At 43.2% G+C, this 15,298-nt stretch overlaps 1 protein-coding gene across 1 annotated transcript in view; it reads left to right on the top strand.

The window, feature by feature from the left end:
- Positions 1–15,298, top strand: part of cacnb2b (calcium channel, voltage-dependent, beta 2b) — a 74,379-nt gene that overhangs the window by 54,905 nt on the left and 4,176 nt on the right. The window contains exon 12 of the mRNA XM_064991819.1: positions 14,357–14,527. Coding sequence (XP_064847891.1) covers positions 14,357–14,527 — 171 coding nt within the window. The remainder of the gene's footprint in view (positions 1–14,356; positions 14,528–15,298) is intronic.

The following is a 15,298-nucleotide window of genomic DNA, read 5'->3' as shown; positions in this document are numbered from 1 at the left end:
CATAACCCTACCATAATTACCCTAACTGGCCCAGTGCCCAACGGTGAGAGTAACCTAATCATATCAACCACAACCCTACCATAATAACCCTCCCCTAACTGGTCCAGTGCCAAACGGTGAGAGTAACCTAATCATAACAACCATAACCCTACCATAATAACCCTAACTGGCCCAGTGCCCAACGGTGAGAGTTACCTAATCATATCAACCACAACCCTACCATAATAACCCTAACCCTTACCCTCCCCTAACTGGCCCAGTGCCCAACGGTGAGAGTAACCTAATCATAACAACCATAACCCTACCATAATAACCCTCCCCTAACTGGTCCAGTGCCCAACGGTGAGAGTAACCTAATCATAACAACCATAACCCTACCATAATAACACTAACTGGCCCAGTGCCCAACGGTGAGAGTTACCTAATCATATCAACCACAACCCTACCATAATAACCCTCCCCTAACTGGCCCAGTGCCAAACGGTGAGAGTAACCTAATCATAACAACCATAACCCTACCATAATAACCCTAACCCAAAGCTTACCCTCCCCTAACTTGCCCAGTACCCAACGGTGAGAGTAACCTAATCATATCAACCACAACCCTACCATAATAACCCTAACCTTAGCCCAGTGCCCAACGGTGAGAGTTACCTAATCATGGCAACCATAACCCTACCATAATAACCCTAACTGGCCCAGTGCCCAACGGTGAGAGTTACCTAATCATAGCAACCATAACCCTACCATAATTACCCTAACTGGCCCAGTGCCCAACGGTGAGAGTTACCTAATCATATCAACCACAACCCTACCATAATAACCCTAACTGGCCTAGTGGCCAACTGCGAGAGTAACCTAATCATAACAACCATAACCCTACCATAATAACCCTAACCCTTACCCTCCCCTAACTGGCCCAGTGCCCAACGGTGAGAGTAACCTAATCATAACAACCATAACCCTACCATAATAACCCTAACCTTAGCCCAGTGCCCAACGGTGAGAGTTACCTAATCATGGCAACCATAACCCTACCATAATTACCCTAACTGGCCTAGTGGCCAACTGCGAGAGTAACCTAATCATAACAACCATAACCCTACCATAATAACCCTAACCCTTACCCTCCCCTAACTGGCCCAGTGCCCAACGGTGAGAGTAACCTAATCATAACAACCATAACCCAAAGCTTACCCTCCCCTAACTGTCCCAGTGTCCCATGTTGAGAGTAACCTTAACCTTAACCCTAACCATAATAACCATAACCGAACCGTAATAACAATAACCCTATCCCATACCGAACCCAACCCGATTGGCCCAATGCCCCACAGTGAGAATCACCTTAACCCTAACCAAACCTTACCCTCACCCTAACCAGCCCAGTGTCCTTTTTTGTGAATTTTCTATATGACCATGACAGTCTGAAAACCAGCCTGAGTGTATGTTGATTTTACCTGGATAACAGATGATATCTGCTATTTTGCTTTTTGATCCTGTGTGTATCATGGCGAACTCAGCAAAGAACTCTGGCCAACTCTCAGCGAAGAACTTTTTTAACTTCTCATTCCATTTTTTTATGTGCACCAAGTCGTCAAAATGTAATCAAATCAAATGTATTTATAAATCCCTTTTTACATCAGCAGATGTCACAAAATGCTTATACAGAAACCCAGCCTAAAACCCCAAACAGCAAGCAATGCAGTCTGGTTTTTAACACACTTTTGACCGTTACTTTGTCATTCAAAGGTTGATTGGAATAGACCTGGATCAGGCTTCTTGCAAGAGGTTTGAGAATGATCTGTCAGATAGGATACAAGTGTAATGTCCTGGATATTACACAATGTGGTCAGTATTAGGACCAATTCCTTTTTACTCTTTATATATACTGAACAAAAATATAAATGCAACATGCAACAATTTCTAAGATTTTACTGAGTTACAGTTCATATAATGAAATCTGTAAATTGCAATAAATTCATTAGGCCCTAATCTATGGATTTCACATGACTGGGAATGCAAATAGGCATTTGTTGGTCACAGATACTGTACCTCAAAAAAAAGGTAGGTGCGTGGATCAGAAAACCAGTCAGTTTCTGGTGTGACCACTATTTTCCTCATGCAGCACAACACATCTTGTTTTCATAGAGTTTATCAGGCTGTATGCAGGCAATGGAAGAACTGGGACATTTTCAGCTTCCAGGAATTGTGTCCAGATCCTTGCGACATGGCATCGTGCATTATCATGCTGAAGAGGTAATGGCAGCTGATGATGACATGACATTGGGCCTCAGGATCTCATCACGGCATCTTTGTACATTCAAATTGGCATCGATAAAAATGCAATTGTGTTCATTGTCCATAGCTTATACCTGCCTATACCATAACCCCACCGCCACCATGGGACACTCTGTTCACAAAGTTGACATCAGCAAAACCGCTCGCCCACACAATGCCATACACATCGTTGCTTTATTCCGGGACAATGTGGACCGCCCAGACAGGGGCAAAGTGGCTACTCTTAGCAAAAAGGTAGCAAACCGACGCAACCTACTGGGGAATCCAACACAAGCTACTGGGGAATCCAACACAACCTACTGGGGAATCCTACACAGGCTACTGGGGAATCCTACACAAGCTACTGGGGAATCCTACACAAGCTACTGTGGAATCCTACACAAGCTACTGTGGAATCCAACACAAGCTACTGGGGAATCCTACACAAGCTACTGGGGAATCCTACACAAGCTACTGGGGAATCCTACACAAGCTACTGGGGAATCCTACACAAGCTACTGGGGAATCCTACACAAGCTACTGGGTAATCCTACACAAGCTACTGGGGAATCATACACAAGCTACTGGGGAATCCTACACAAGCTACTGGGGAATCCTAAACAAGCTACCGGGGAATCCTACACAACCTACTGGGGAATCCTACACAAGCTACTGGGGAATCCTACACAAGCTACTGGGGAATCCTACACAAGCTACTGGGTAATCCTACACAAGCTACTGGGGAATCATACACAAGCTACTGGGGAATCCTACACAAGCTACTGGGGAATCATACACAAGCTACTGGGGAATCCTACACAAGCTACTGGGGAATCCTAAACAAGCTACCGGGGAATCCTACACAACCTACTGGGGAATCCTACACAAGCTACTGGGGAATCCTACACAAGCTACTGGGGAATCCTACACAAGCTACTGGGTAATCCTACACAAGCTACTGGGGAATCATACACAAGCTACTGGGGAATCCTACACAAGCTACTGGGGAATCCTAAACAAGCTACCGGGGAATCCTACACAACCTACTGGGGAATCCTACACAAGCTACTGGGGAATCCTACACAAGCTACTGGGGAATCCTACACAAGCTACTGGGTAATCCTACACAAGCTACTGGGGAATCCTACACAAGCTACTGGGGAATCCTAAACAAGCTACCGGGGAATCCTACACAACCTACTGGGGAATCCTACACAAGCTACTGGGGAATCCATGCCCACCTACTTTTTCTTTCTCTTCCAAACCAATAGCCGTGCGCCTCTCTGGCCTGGTAGAAGTGTCACCGTCATGTTGGCTTTCCACAGCTGACTGGCCGGTACTCTGCAGGGATCCCTGCCAGAAGGGGTCTTCCCCTTCCCTGGAGAAGGGAGTTGGTGGGATGCTGGTGCAATCCTGGTCCTGTGTGGCTCATTTGGTAGAGCATGGTGCTTGCATTATCAGAGTTGTGGGTTTGATTCCCACAGGGGACCAGTATGATAAAAAAAGTATGAAAATGTATTAACTTGCTATTGTAAGTTTCTCTGGATAAGAGTGTCTGCTAAGTAAAACAAATACAAATAAAATGTAAATGCTCCTGGATGACTTGGTGGAAGTTCCTGTTCTTGATCCTATAAACCAGCCATGGAGCTATGTCACTTGCCATGGAAATCAAAAACAGTGTCCTCTGGCAAAAGCGGCCTTCGTGGCGATGTTAAGCCTGGACTGGACAGAGACTGGAAACAACTTTGCTGCTCTGTATCCAGAGGCTCTGGAGGCTTTTGATTCAAGATTGGATCCAGAAGTTCCTCTGTTCTGTCTTCCTCTCTGGTGGGTTCTGATCTACAGGGCTCATACGCTCATCAGACCATGAGGCTGTCAGAGACTCCGGCCTGTTCATCATCCACAATGGATACTGCGGCTGGTTCTGGTCCATCGGGCACCACCACCCTATTTTTCCTTGAGGGGATTGCGAAAGAACAGCCAAACCTCCTCAGCAGTTGCTGTTGCACCGGCGGTCGTCATCGGCAGTTTTATCATAAGAAACATCCTGATTCTCAGTGGCAAAAACCTAGTGCTATCCTGGAGCGTGAGTACAGGACATTACAAGGCTGCTTCCAACCATTCTGTGATGCTGTTGTAGTCCACGTGGGTTCAAAAGACATTAGGAGGGCTAGCTCGTAACTTCTGAAATTGGATTTTAAAGAACTGATTCTACACCCGACAATTATTTCAGGTCCGGCACCATCATTGGGCTATAAGATTACTGTAACTTTGTTGGAATTACTTTTATAGATAACGTTGACACCTTTTGGAAACAGAAGATGATCACCAGGAATTGATGGAATCCATCCGAATAATATTAGCTCCTGGACTCTGTCCATGCATTTCAAGGCTGTGTTGAGACAATGATTTATCAATGATCCAAGCCCAGTTTAGTTAATCCCTACCAATGTGTCGCTGAGTTGTCATAATGAAATCTGAATTACTTGATCTAAAGTGCAGAAGTATGAAGAATAATATTTTTAGAATGAGAATAAAGGAAAACTATCAGTCAACGAAGGAAAAAGGAAAGGTGTTCATGAAACTTAACCTCAAGATGATGGATGAACAGTTTTTCAAAGGGCTCACCGTTTCTGTGGCAGAGTGGAGGGAAGGCCCTGTCCGATCGGAGCAGTGCTAACTCACTACAAAATGAAGATTGCATTGTTACAACAGGGTAGGGAGCTGAAGAAAAACACCGTTCTCTATAAATGAACAATTTCCCCTTGAAATAGTGAGAGACGACGAGCCCTGTACACCACTTTCAAAAGTCTCCTAGCAGAGAAGCAGAATGTTTGTCTAGTGGGCAATAAATTGTATGAAAATAACCAAATGTTCAGGGACAAATGTGGCTGAGAGTGATAGCTACCTCCTGCTGAAGTAGTCCCCAATATACAGTTGAAGTCGGAAGTTTACATACAGTACACTTATGTTGGAGTCATTAAAACTCATTTTTCAACCACTCCACACATTTCTTGTTCATTAACAAACTATAGTTTTGGCAAGTCGGTTCTACTTTGTGCATGACACAAATAATTTTTCCAACAATTTTTTACAGACAGATTATTTCAGTTATAATTCAATGTATCACAATTCCAGTGGGTCAGAGGTTTAGTTGACTGTGCCTTTAAACAGCTTGGAAAATCCTAAAAATTATGCTATTGGCTTTAGTAGCTTCTGAATTTACATAATTTGAGTCAATTGGAGGTGTATCTGTAGATGTATTTCAAGGCCTACCTTCAAACTTAGTGCCTCTTTGCTTGACGTCATGTGAAAATCAAAAGAAATCAGCCAAGACATAAAAAAAATGTGGCCCTCCATAAGTCTGGTTCATCCTTGGGAGCAATTTCCAAATGCTTGAAGGTACCACGTTCATCTGTACAAACAATAGTATGCAAGTATAAACACCATGGGACCGCGCAGCCATCATACCGCTCAGGAAGGAGACGCATTCTGTCTCCTAGAGATGAACGTACTTTGGTGCAAAAAGTGCCAATCAGTCCCAGAACAACAGCAAAAGACCTTTTGGGGATTTAAAGAGGAGTCCGTAATTTGCTTTATAATAATCATGATCTTTTCCTCAAAGAAGTTCATGAATTTATTACTGCTGAAGTGAAAGCCATCCTCACTTGGGGAATGCTGCTTTTTAGTTAGCTTTGCGACAGTATCAAAAATAAATTTCGGATTGTTCTTATTAAGTTGGAAAAATAGGATGATTGAGCAGCTAGTCGGAAGACTTCCTGTTTGGTGTGGCGCCATTTCCGTTCTAATTTTCTGGAAGCTTGCTTCAGAGCTCGGGTATTTTCTGTATACAGGGAGCTAGTTTCTTATGAGAAATGTTTTTCGTTTTTAGGGATGCAACTGCATCAAGGGTATTGCGCAACGTTAAATTGAGTTCCTCAGTAACTGATTTTTGTCCTCTGACATCCTTCGTTAGGCAGAGGGAGTCTGGAAGGGCATCAAGGAATCTTTGTGTTGTCTGTGAATTAATAGCACGACTTTTGATGCTCCTTGGTTGGGGTCTGAGAAGATTATTTGTTGCAATTGCAAATGTAATAAAATGGTGGTCTGATAGTCCAGGATTATGAGGAAAAACATTAAGATGCACAACATTTATTCCATTGGACAAAGCTAGGTCCAGAGTATGACTGTGACAGTGATTAGAATATTATCTGCTATGACTACAAGGTCCGATAGGAATTCAGGGAACTCAATGAGGAACGCTGTATACGGCCCAGGTGTCCTGTAAACAGTAGCTATAAAAAGTGATTGAGTAGGCTGCATAGATTTCATGACTAGAAGAAATGAAAATGTCATTTTTTTTTGTAAATTGAAATGTTCTATCGTAAATGTTAGCAATACCTCCGCCTTTGCGGGATGCACGGGGGATATGGTCACTAGTGTGACAAAGGGGTGAGGCCTCATTTAACACAGTCAATTCATCAGGTTTAAGCCATGTTTCAGTCAGGCCAATCACATCAAGATTATGATCAGTGATTAGTTCATTGACTATAACTGCCTTTGAAGTAAGGGATCTAACATTAAGTAGCCCTATTTTGAGATGTGAGGTATCACGATCTCTTTCAACAATGGCAGGAATGGCGGAGGTCTTTATCCTAGTGAGATTGATGATCCACACTTCTTCAAAAATATATGTAATAATCTATTCAGCTCACAAGCAACAAAATAATCTATTATTATGGTGGGAGCTAAATGTTGTTGAAGGATGAGGACCAAGGTGCAGCGTGGTGAGCGTACATTTGACTTTATTTAAGAAATGACGCCGACAAAACAATAAACAATACCAAACAATACCAAACAAACCGTGAAGCTCAAGGCTATGTGCCATCAAACAGTTAACTTCCCACAAACACAGGTGGGAAAAAGGGTACCTAAGTATGGTTCCCAATCAGAGACAACGATAGACAGATGTCCCTGATTGAGAACCATACCTGGCCAAAACATAGAAATAGAAAATCCATAGAAACACAAAACAGCGAATGCCCACCCCAACTCACGCCCTGACCAAACCAAAATAGAGACATAAAAGGATCTCTAAGGTCAGGGCGTAACACTAAAATTGTGCCGGAGGAGAAGGCAGACGTTTTATACGTCCCCAACCTATTGTTTTTTAGTTTGTATTGTTTGTAACTTTTTAAAACATATTTTGTACATAATGTTGCCACTACTGTCTCTTACTACTGAAAATAACTTCTCGACTGCGATTACTCACTATGGAGTGGCAGGATCCCTTTTTCCCTTTAACCTTTCTAGCGCAACATTCCACTGAAAAGGCAGCGCCTGAAATTCATTTTTTAAATGTTTTATATGTAACTTTCACACATTAACAAGTCAAATACAGCAAATAAAGATAAACATCTTGTTAATCTACCTATTGTGTCTGATTTCAGAAATGCTTTACAGCTAAAGCACAACATATGATTATGTTAGATCACCGCCAAGTCGACAAAACAAAGCCATTTTTCCAGCCAAAGAGAGGAGTCACAAAAAGCAGAAATATAGATAAAATGAATCACAAACTATTGATGAACTTCATCAGATGACACTCATAGGACGTCATGTTACACAATACATGTATGTTTTGTTTGATAATGTGCATATTTATATCCAAAAATCTCAGTTTACATTGGCGCCTTACGTGCAGTAATGTTTTGATTCCAAAACATCTGGTGATTTGGCAGAAATACTCATATTAAACATTGATAATAGATACTAGTGTTATTCACAGAATTAAATATAGACTTCTCCTTAATGCAAGCGCTGTGTCAGATTTCAATTTTTTTTACGGAAAAAGCATAATCTGAGAACGGCGCTCAGAGCCCAAAACAGCCAAAGGAATATCCGCCATTTTGGAATCAACAAAGTTAGAAACAACACCATAAATATTCACTTACCTTTGATGATCTTCATCAGAAGGCCCTCCCAGGAATCCCAGTTCGACAATTAATGACTGATTTGTTCCATAAAGTTCCATCATTTATGTCTAAATAGCCACTTGTTGTTAGTGTGTTCAGCCCAGTAATCTTCATGAGGCGAAGTCACTTCATCCAGACAAAAACTCGAAAAGTTCCGTTACAGTCCTTTAGAAACATGTCAAACGATGTATGGAATCAATCGTTAGGATGTTTTTAACATAAAACATCAATAATGTTCCAGCCGGAGAATTCCTTTGTCTTCAGAAAAAGCACTGGAACGCGGGGTAACTCTGTCGGGAGCGTCATGAGACCAAGGCTCTCTGCCAGACCACTGATTCAAAGAGGTCTCATGAGCCCCTCCTTTATAGTAGAAGCCTCATTCAGGTTTCAAAAGACGGTTGACATCTAGTGGAAGCCCTAGGAAGTGCAACCTCATCCATATCTCAATGTGTATTCGGTAGGCCAAGCTTTGAAAAACTACAAACCTCAGATGTCTCACTTCCTGGTTGGATTTTTCTCAGGTTTTCACCTGCCATATGAGTTATGTTATACTCACAGACATCATTCAAACAATTTTAGAAACTTCAGAGTGTTTTCTATCTAATACTAATAATAATATGCATATATTAGCATCTGGGACAGAGTAGGAGGCAGTTCACTCTGGGCACGCTATTCATCCAAATGTAAAAATGCTGCCCCCTATCCCAAAAAGGTTATTAACGAGTCTGACGAGCCCGACGTGAACGATACCGACATTAACGATATACTGCTTTCTCCGGAACAGGCCCAGATCCATGATTTGCGTGAAGAGAAGGTGGAGGAAAAGTGGCCAGAGGGCGGTCTGCCTTCTGAGAATTCGTAAATGATCGAATAAACCCCACTTCCCTCAATTCTGCTAGCAAACGTGCAATCTTTGGGGAATAAAATCGATGACCTATACGTAAGATTAAACTACCATCGGGACATTCAAAACTGTAATATCTTATGCTTCATGGAGTCGTGGCTGAACGACGACACTATCAACATACAGCTGGCTGGTTATACGCCATACTGGCAGAATAGAACAGCGGTGTCTGGTAAGACAAGGGGCAGCAGACTATGTATTTTTGTAAATAACAGATGGTGCATGATATCTAAGGAAGTCTCCGAGCTATTGCTCACCTGAGGTAGAGCATCTCATGATAAGTTGTTGACCACACTACCTACCTAGAGAGTTTTCATCATGTATTGTTTGTAGCTGTTTTACATACCACCACAGTCAGAGGCTGGCACTGACAGCATTGAATGAGCTGAATTCCTCCATAAGCAAACAAGAAAACGCTCACCCAGAGGCAGCGCTCCAAGTAGCTGGGGACTAACTTATATCCGTTTTACCTCATTTATATCAACATGTTAAATGTGCAACCAGAGGGGAAAAAACTCTGGACCACGTTTACTCCACACACAGAGATGCATATAAAGCTTGCCCTCCATTTTGCAAATCTGACCATAATTCTAACCTCCTGATTCCTGCTTACAAGCAAAAATTAAAACAGGAAGCACCAGTGACTAGATCAATAAAAAAGTGGTCAGATGAAGCAGATGCTAACCTACAGGACTGTTTTGCGAGCACAGACTGGAACATGTTCCTGTAATCCTCTGATGGCATTGAGGAGTACACCACATCAGTCATTGGCTTCATCAATAAGTGCATTGATGACGTTGTCCCCACAGTGACCGTACATGCATACCCCAACCGGAAGCCATGGATTACAGGCAACATCCGCACTGAGCTAAAGGCTAGAGCTGCCGCTTTCAAGGAGAGGGTTTCTAAACCGGAAGCCTATAAGAAATCCTGTTATGCCCGCCGACGAACCATTTAACAGGCAAAGCATCAATATAGGACTCAGATCGAATCGTACTACACCGGCTCTGACGCTCGTCGGATGTGGCAGGGCTTGCAAACCATTACAGACTACAAAGGGAAGCACAGAAGAGAGCTGCCCAGTGACACAAGCCTATCAGACGAACTAAACAACGACATCTATGATCACATCGAGGCTTAGTAGGCAAATTATCAAGGAACCTACCAGGTACAACCCCAAATCCATATACATGGGCACCCTCATAATTATCATTGTGACCAACTTGCCCTCTAAATACCTCTGCTGTTTTCAACCAGGATCTCAGCATTCACTACTTTGCCTGCGTCCGTTATGGGTCCGCATTCAAATGACCACCCCATGACTACCGACCTGTAGCACTCACATCTGTAGCCATGAAGTGCTTTGAAAGGCTGGTCATGCCTCACATCAACACCATTATCCCAGAAACCCTAGACCCACCTTAATTTGCATACCACCCCTACAGATCCACAGATGATGTAATCTATATTGCACTCCACACTGCCCTTTCCCACCTGGACAAAAGGAACACCTATGTGAGAATACTCTTCATTGACTACAGCAATACTGTACTGTTGACTACAATAGTGCCCTCAAAGCTCATCACTAAGCTAAGGACCCTGGGACTAAACACCTCCCTCTGCTACTGGATCCTGGACTTCCTGACGGGCCGCCCCCAGGTGGGGAGGGTAGGTAACAACACATCCGCCACACTGATCCTCCTCACAGGAGCCCCTCAGTGGTGCGTGCTCAGTCCCCTCCTGTACTCCTTGTTCACTTATGACTGCATGGTCAGGCACAACTCCAACACCATCATTAAGTTTGCTGATGACAAGACCTGATCACCGACAACGACGAGACAGATTATAGGGAGGAGGTCATAGACCTGGTCATGTGGTGCCAGGACAACCTTCTCAGGACAACTCTACATACATGTACATACAGTGGGGAGAACAAGTATTTGATACACTGCTGATTTTGCAGGTTTTCCTACTTACAAAGCATGTAGATGTCTGTAATTTTATCATAGGTACACTTCAACTGTGAGAGACGGAATCTAAAACAAAAATCAGAAAATCACATTGTATGATTTTTAAGTAATTCATTTGCATTTTATTGCATGACATAAGTATTTAATCACCTACCAACCAGTAAGAATTCCGGCTCTCACAGACCTGTTAGTTTTTCTTTAAGAAGCCCCCCTGTTCTCCACTCATTACCTGTATTAACTGCACCTGTTTGAACACGTTACATGTGTAAAAGACACCTGTCCACACACTCAATCAAACAGACTCCAACCTCTCCACAATGGCCAAGACCAGAGGGTTGTGTAAGACCATCAGGGATAGAATTGTAGACCTGCACAAGGCTGGGGTGGGCTACAGGACAATAGACAAGCAGCTTGGTGAGAAGGCAACAACTGTTGGTGCAATTATTAGAAAATGAAAGAAGTTCAAGATGACGGTCAATCATCCTCGGTCTGGGGCTCCATGCAAGATCTCAACTCGTGGGGCATCAATGATCATGAGGAACGTGAGGGATCAGCCCAGAACTACACGGCAGGACCTGGTCAATGACCTGAAGAGAGCTGGGACCACAGTCTAAAAGAAAACCATTAGTAACACCCTACGCCGTCATGGATTAAAATCCTGCAGCTCATGCAAGGTCCCCCTGCTCAAGCCAGCGCATGTCCAGGCCCATCTGAAGTTTGCCAATGACCATCTGGATGATCCAGAGGAGGAATGGGAGAAAGTCATGTGGTCTGATGAGACAAAAATAGAGCTTTTTGGTCTAAACTCCACTCGCCGTGTTTGGAGGAAGAAGAAGGATGAGGACAACCCCAAGTACACCATCCCAACCGTGAAGCATGGAGGTGGAAACATCATTCTTTGGGGATGCTTTTCTGCAAAGGGGACAGGACGACTGCACCGTATTGGGGGAGGCTGGATGGGGCCATGTATTGTGAGATCTTGGCCAGCAACCTCCTTCCCTCAGTAAGAGCATTGAAGATGGGTCATGACAACGACCCGAAACACACAGCCAGGGCAACTAAGGAGTGGCTCCGTAAGAAGCATCTCAAGGTCCTGGAGTGGCCTAGCAGGTCTCCAGACCTGAACCCAATAGAACATCTATACTGAAAGTCCGTATTGCCCAGCGACAGCCCCGGAACCTGAAGGACCTGGAGGTCTGTATGGAGGAGTGGGCCAAAATCCCTGCTGCAGTGTGTAAAAACCTGGTAAAGAACTACAGGAAACGTATGATCTCTGTAATTTCAAACAAAGGTTTCTGTACCAAATATTAAGTTCTGCTTTTCTGATGTATCAAATACTTATGTCTGCAATAAAATGCAAATTAATTACTTAAAAATCATACAATGTGATTTTCTGGATTCCGTCTCTCATAGTTGAAGTGTACCTATGATAAAAATTGCAGACCTCTACATGCTTTGTAAGTAGGAAAATTGGCAAAATCGGCAGTGTATCAAATACTTGTTCTCCCCACTGTTATTTTCCTGATACCACACTCCCATAGCCCTCACCTCCTCCCTGTAGGCTATCACATCGTTGTTGGTATTCAAGTTTACTACTGTTGTCGTCTGCGAACTTGATGATTGAGTTGGATGCGCGCTTGGCCATGCAGTCATGGGTGAGCAGGGAGTGCAGGAAGGGGTTGAGCACGCACCCTTGGCACATGCTCTGAGGATGCGGCTAGGGATCTGTGTCTGGGCCGGCATCCTTGCAAGGGTTAACACACTTGAAAGTCTTGCTCATGTCGGCCACGGAGAGGTATTATCTAGGTGAGTTTCTGAGGTCGACAGAATATGAACGTCATCTGTTACTAGCATGTTATTGATTTGATGAACCTTGTTTCTTAGGCTACATAAGTTAATGTGGGCACTTTTCTAGGATGCTTGCTTGTATTTAATTTCTTAGCAGAAGAAGACATGCTCATGTTTATTGTGTTCGAGCTGACATCCTACCAGGGCACACCGCCTTACTGCATACAGTATCTGCAGGATAAACATAGGCATTCAGGGCAGTTAGAGGGACATAAATTAAATTACTTACATTGTGTCTGCCAACACCCCTGTGATAATGTACATTATCTGTACATTATCTGCAGCATTATGACAACTCGGCGACACAATTGTAGGGATTAACTGAGTCCAGGAGCCAAGATGATTTGGATGGACTCCATCATTCCTGTCGAGCATCTTCTGTTTCCAGAAGGTGTCAAAGTTATCTATAAAAGTGATTGCAACAGAGTTACAGTTACAGGTGTGTAATGCCAGTAGCCCTTGAAACCCGCGGCCCAACATTGGTAACCTGAAAGAGTTGGCCGCTTTTTGGAATCTTTCAGTTCTAGAATCAGTTATACTGTATCAGTCTGTATCACTCTGTATCAGTCTGTATCCCCCTACATCAATCGGTCCCAGTTCACATCAGCCTGTAGCACCCTGTATCAATCTGTATCAGTGTGTATCATCCTGTATAAGTCTATATCACCCTCTATCAGTCTGTATCACCCTGTATCGGTCTATCAGTCTGTATAAGTTTGTATCAGTCTGCATCACCCTTTACCCCCTGTATCAGTCTCTATCACCCTGTATCAGTCTGCATAAGCCTATGTCAGTCGATCAGTCTCTATCAGTCTGTATAAGTATGTATCAGTCTGCATCACCCTGTATCAGTTTGTATCACCCTGTATCCATCTGTATCAGTCTTTATCACCCTGTATCCGTCTGTATCCGTCTGTATCACCCTGTATAATACTAGCAGTCAGTATCACCCTGTATCAGTCTGTATCACCCTGTATCATACTAGCAGTCAGTATCAGTCTGTATCTCCTTGAACCAGTCTGTATCCGTCTGTATCAGTATCAGTCTGTATCACCCTGTACCAGTCTGTATCGTTTGTATCATACTAGCAGTCTGTATCAGTCTGTATCACCCTGTATAATTCTCAATCACCCTGTATCAGTCTGTACCACCCTTCTCCTCCGATCTGTCTGTATCCCCCTGTATCGGTCTGTATAACCCTGGTCGATGCCTCTCCATGCTGAATTCTTTCCATCCTGTCTAAATCATGCTCCTAATCAGAGATGTGCTTGATTTGATTATCAGATAGTGTTATTTGAAGTAACTGGTATCCAAGGGGACTGGTAAAGCAGCAGTGACATGGATTCAGTCTGAATGACACTAACAACCTGTCTGGCCTGCAGGAGATGTATGACGTAATCTTGGATGAGAACCAGCTGAGTGATGCCTGTGAGCACATAGCAGACTACCTAGAGGCCTACTGGAGGGCTACCCACCCCCCAGAAACAGAACCTGTTAACCCCTTAGTGGAGAAGCTGGCAGAGAACACTCTGGCTATCAGCCCTGCTCCAAAGGTAACACGAAATCTAACCATAACTCCAACCTCAACCCAAAATCTAACCACAACCCAACTTCACAGTTAGAACACCACCATAGTTATAATGTCACCATAGTAAGAAGAACATAGTTTTATGTCATCATAGTTATAATGTTACCATAGTTATAATGTTACCATAGTTATAATGTCACCATAGTTATGTCACCATAGTAAGAGGAACATAATTATTATGTCACCATAGTTATAATGTCACCATAGTTATAATGTCACCACAGTTATAATGTCACCATAGTTATAATGTCACCGTAGTTAGTACGTCACCGTAGTTAGTACGTCACCGTAGTTAGTACGTCACCGTAGTTAGAACCTCACCGTAGTTAGAACCTCACCGTAGTTAGAACCTCACCGTAGTTAGAACCTCACCGTAGTTAGAACCTCACCGTAGTTAGAACCTCACTGTAGTTAGAAGGTCAACAGAGTTGGAACAGAATAGGAATGTCACCATAGTTAGAACGTCACATTGTTGGATCATAATTAGAACGTTATCATAGTTATATCACCATAGTTAGAATGTTGTGGTAGTTAGAATGTCACCTTAGCTGTACTCAAACTCCTTTTTTCATTTTCATCATGTGTCATTTGTCATTTCTTCTCCCTCTTTACTAATATCCTGTGGAAAATACCAGAAGTGAGATATCTTTTTCTGGTGAGTCACCACGTAGACACCATCTACCGTCTACACCATAGACACATATAAACATCCCATATATACACCATATGTACACCA

The sequence above is a fragment of the Oncorhynchus masou genome, chromosome 17 (genome assembly GCF_036934945.1).
Source record: "Oncorhynchus masou masou isolate Uvic2021 chromosome 17, UVic_Omas_1.1, whole genome shotgun sequence".
Lineage (NCBI taxonomy): Eukaryota > Metazoa > Chordata > Actinopteri > Salmoniformes > Salmonidae > Oncorhynchus > Oncorhynchus masou.
This window is presented reverse-complemented; position numbering and strand designations above follow the sequence as displayed.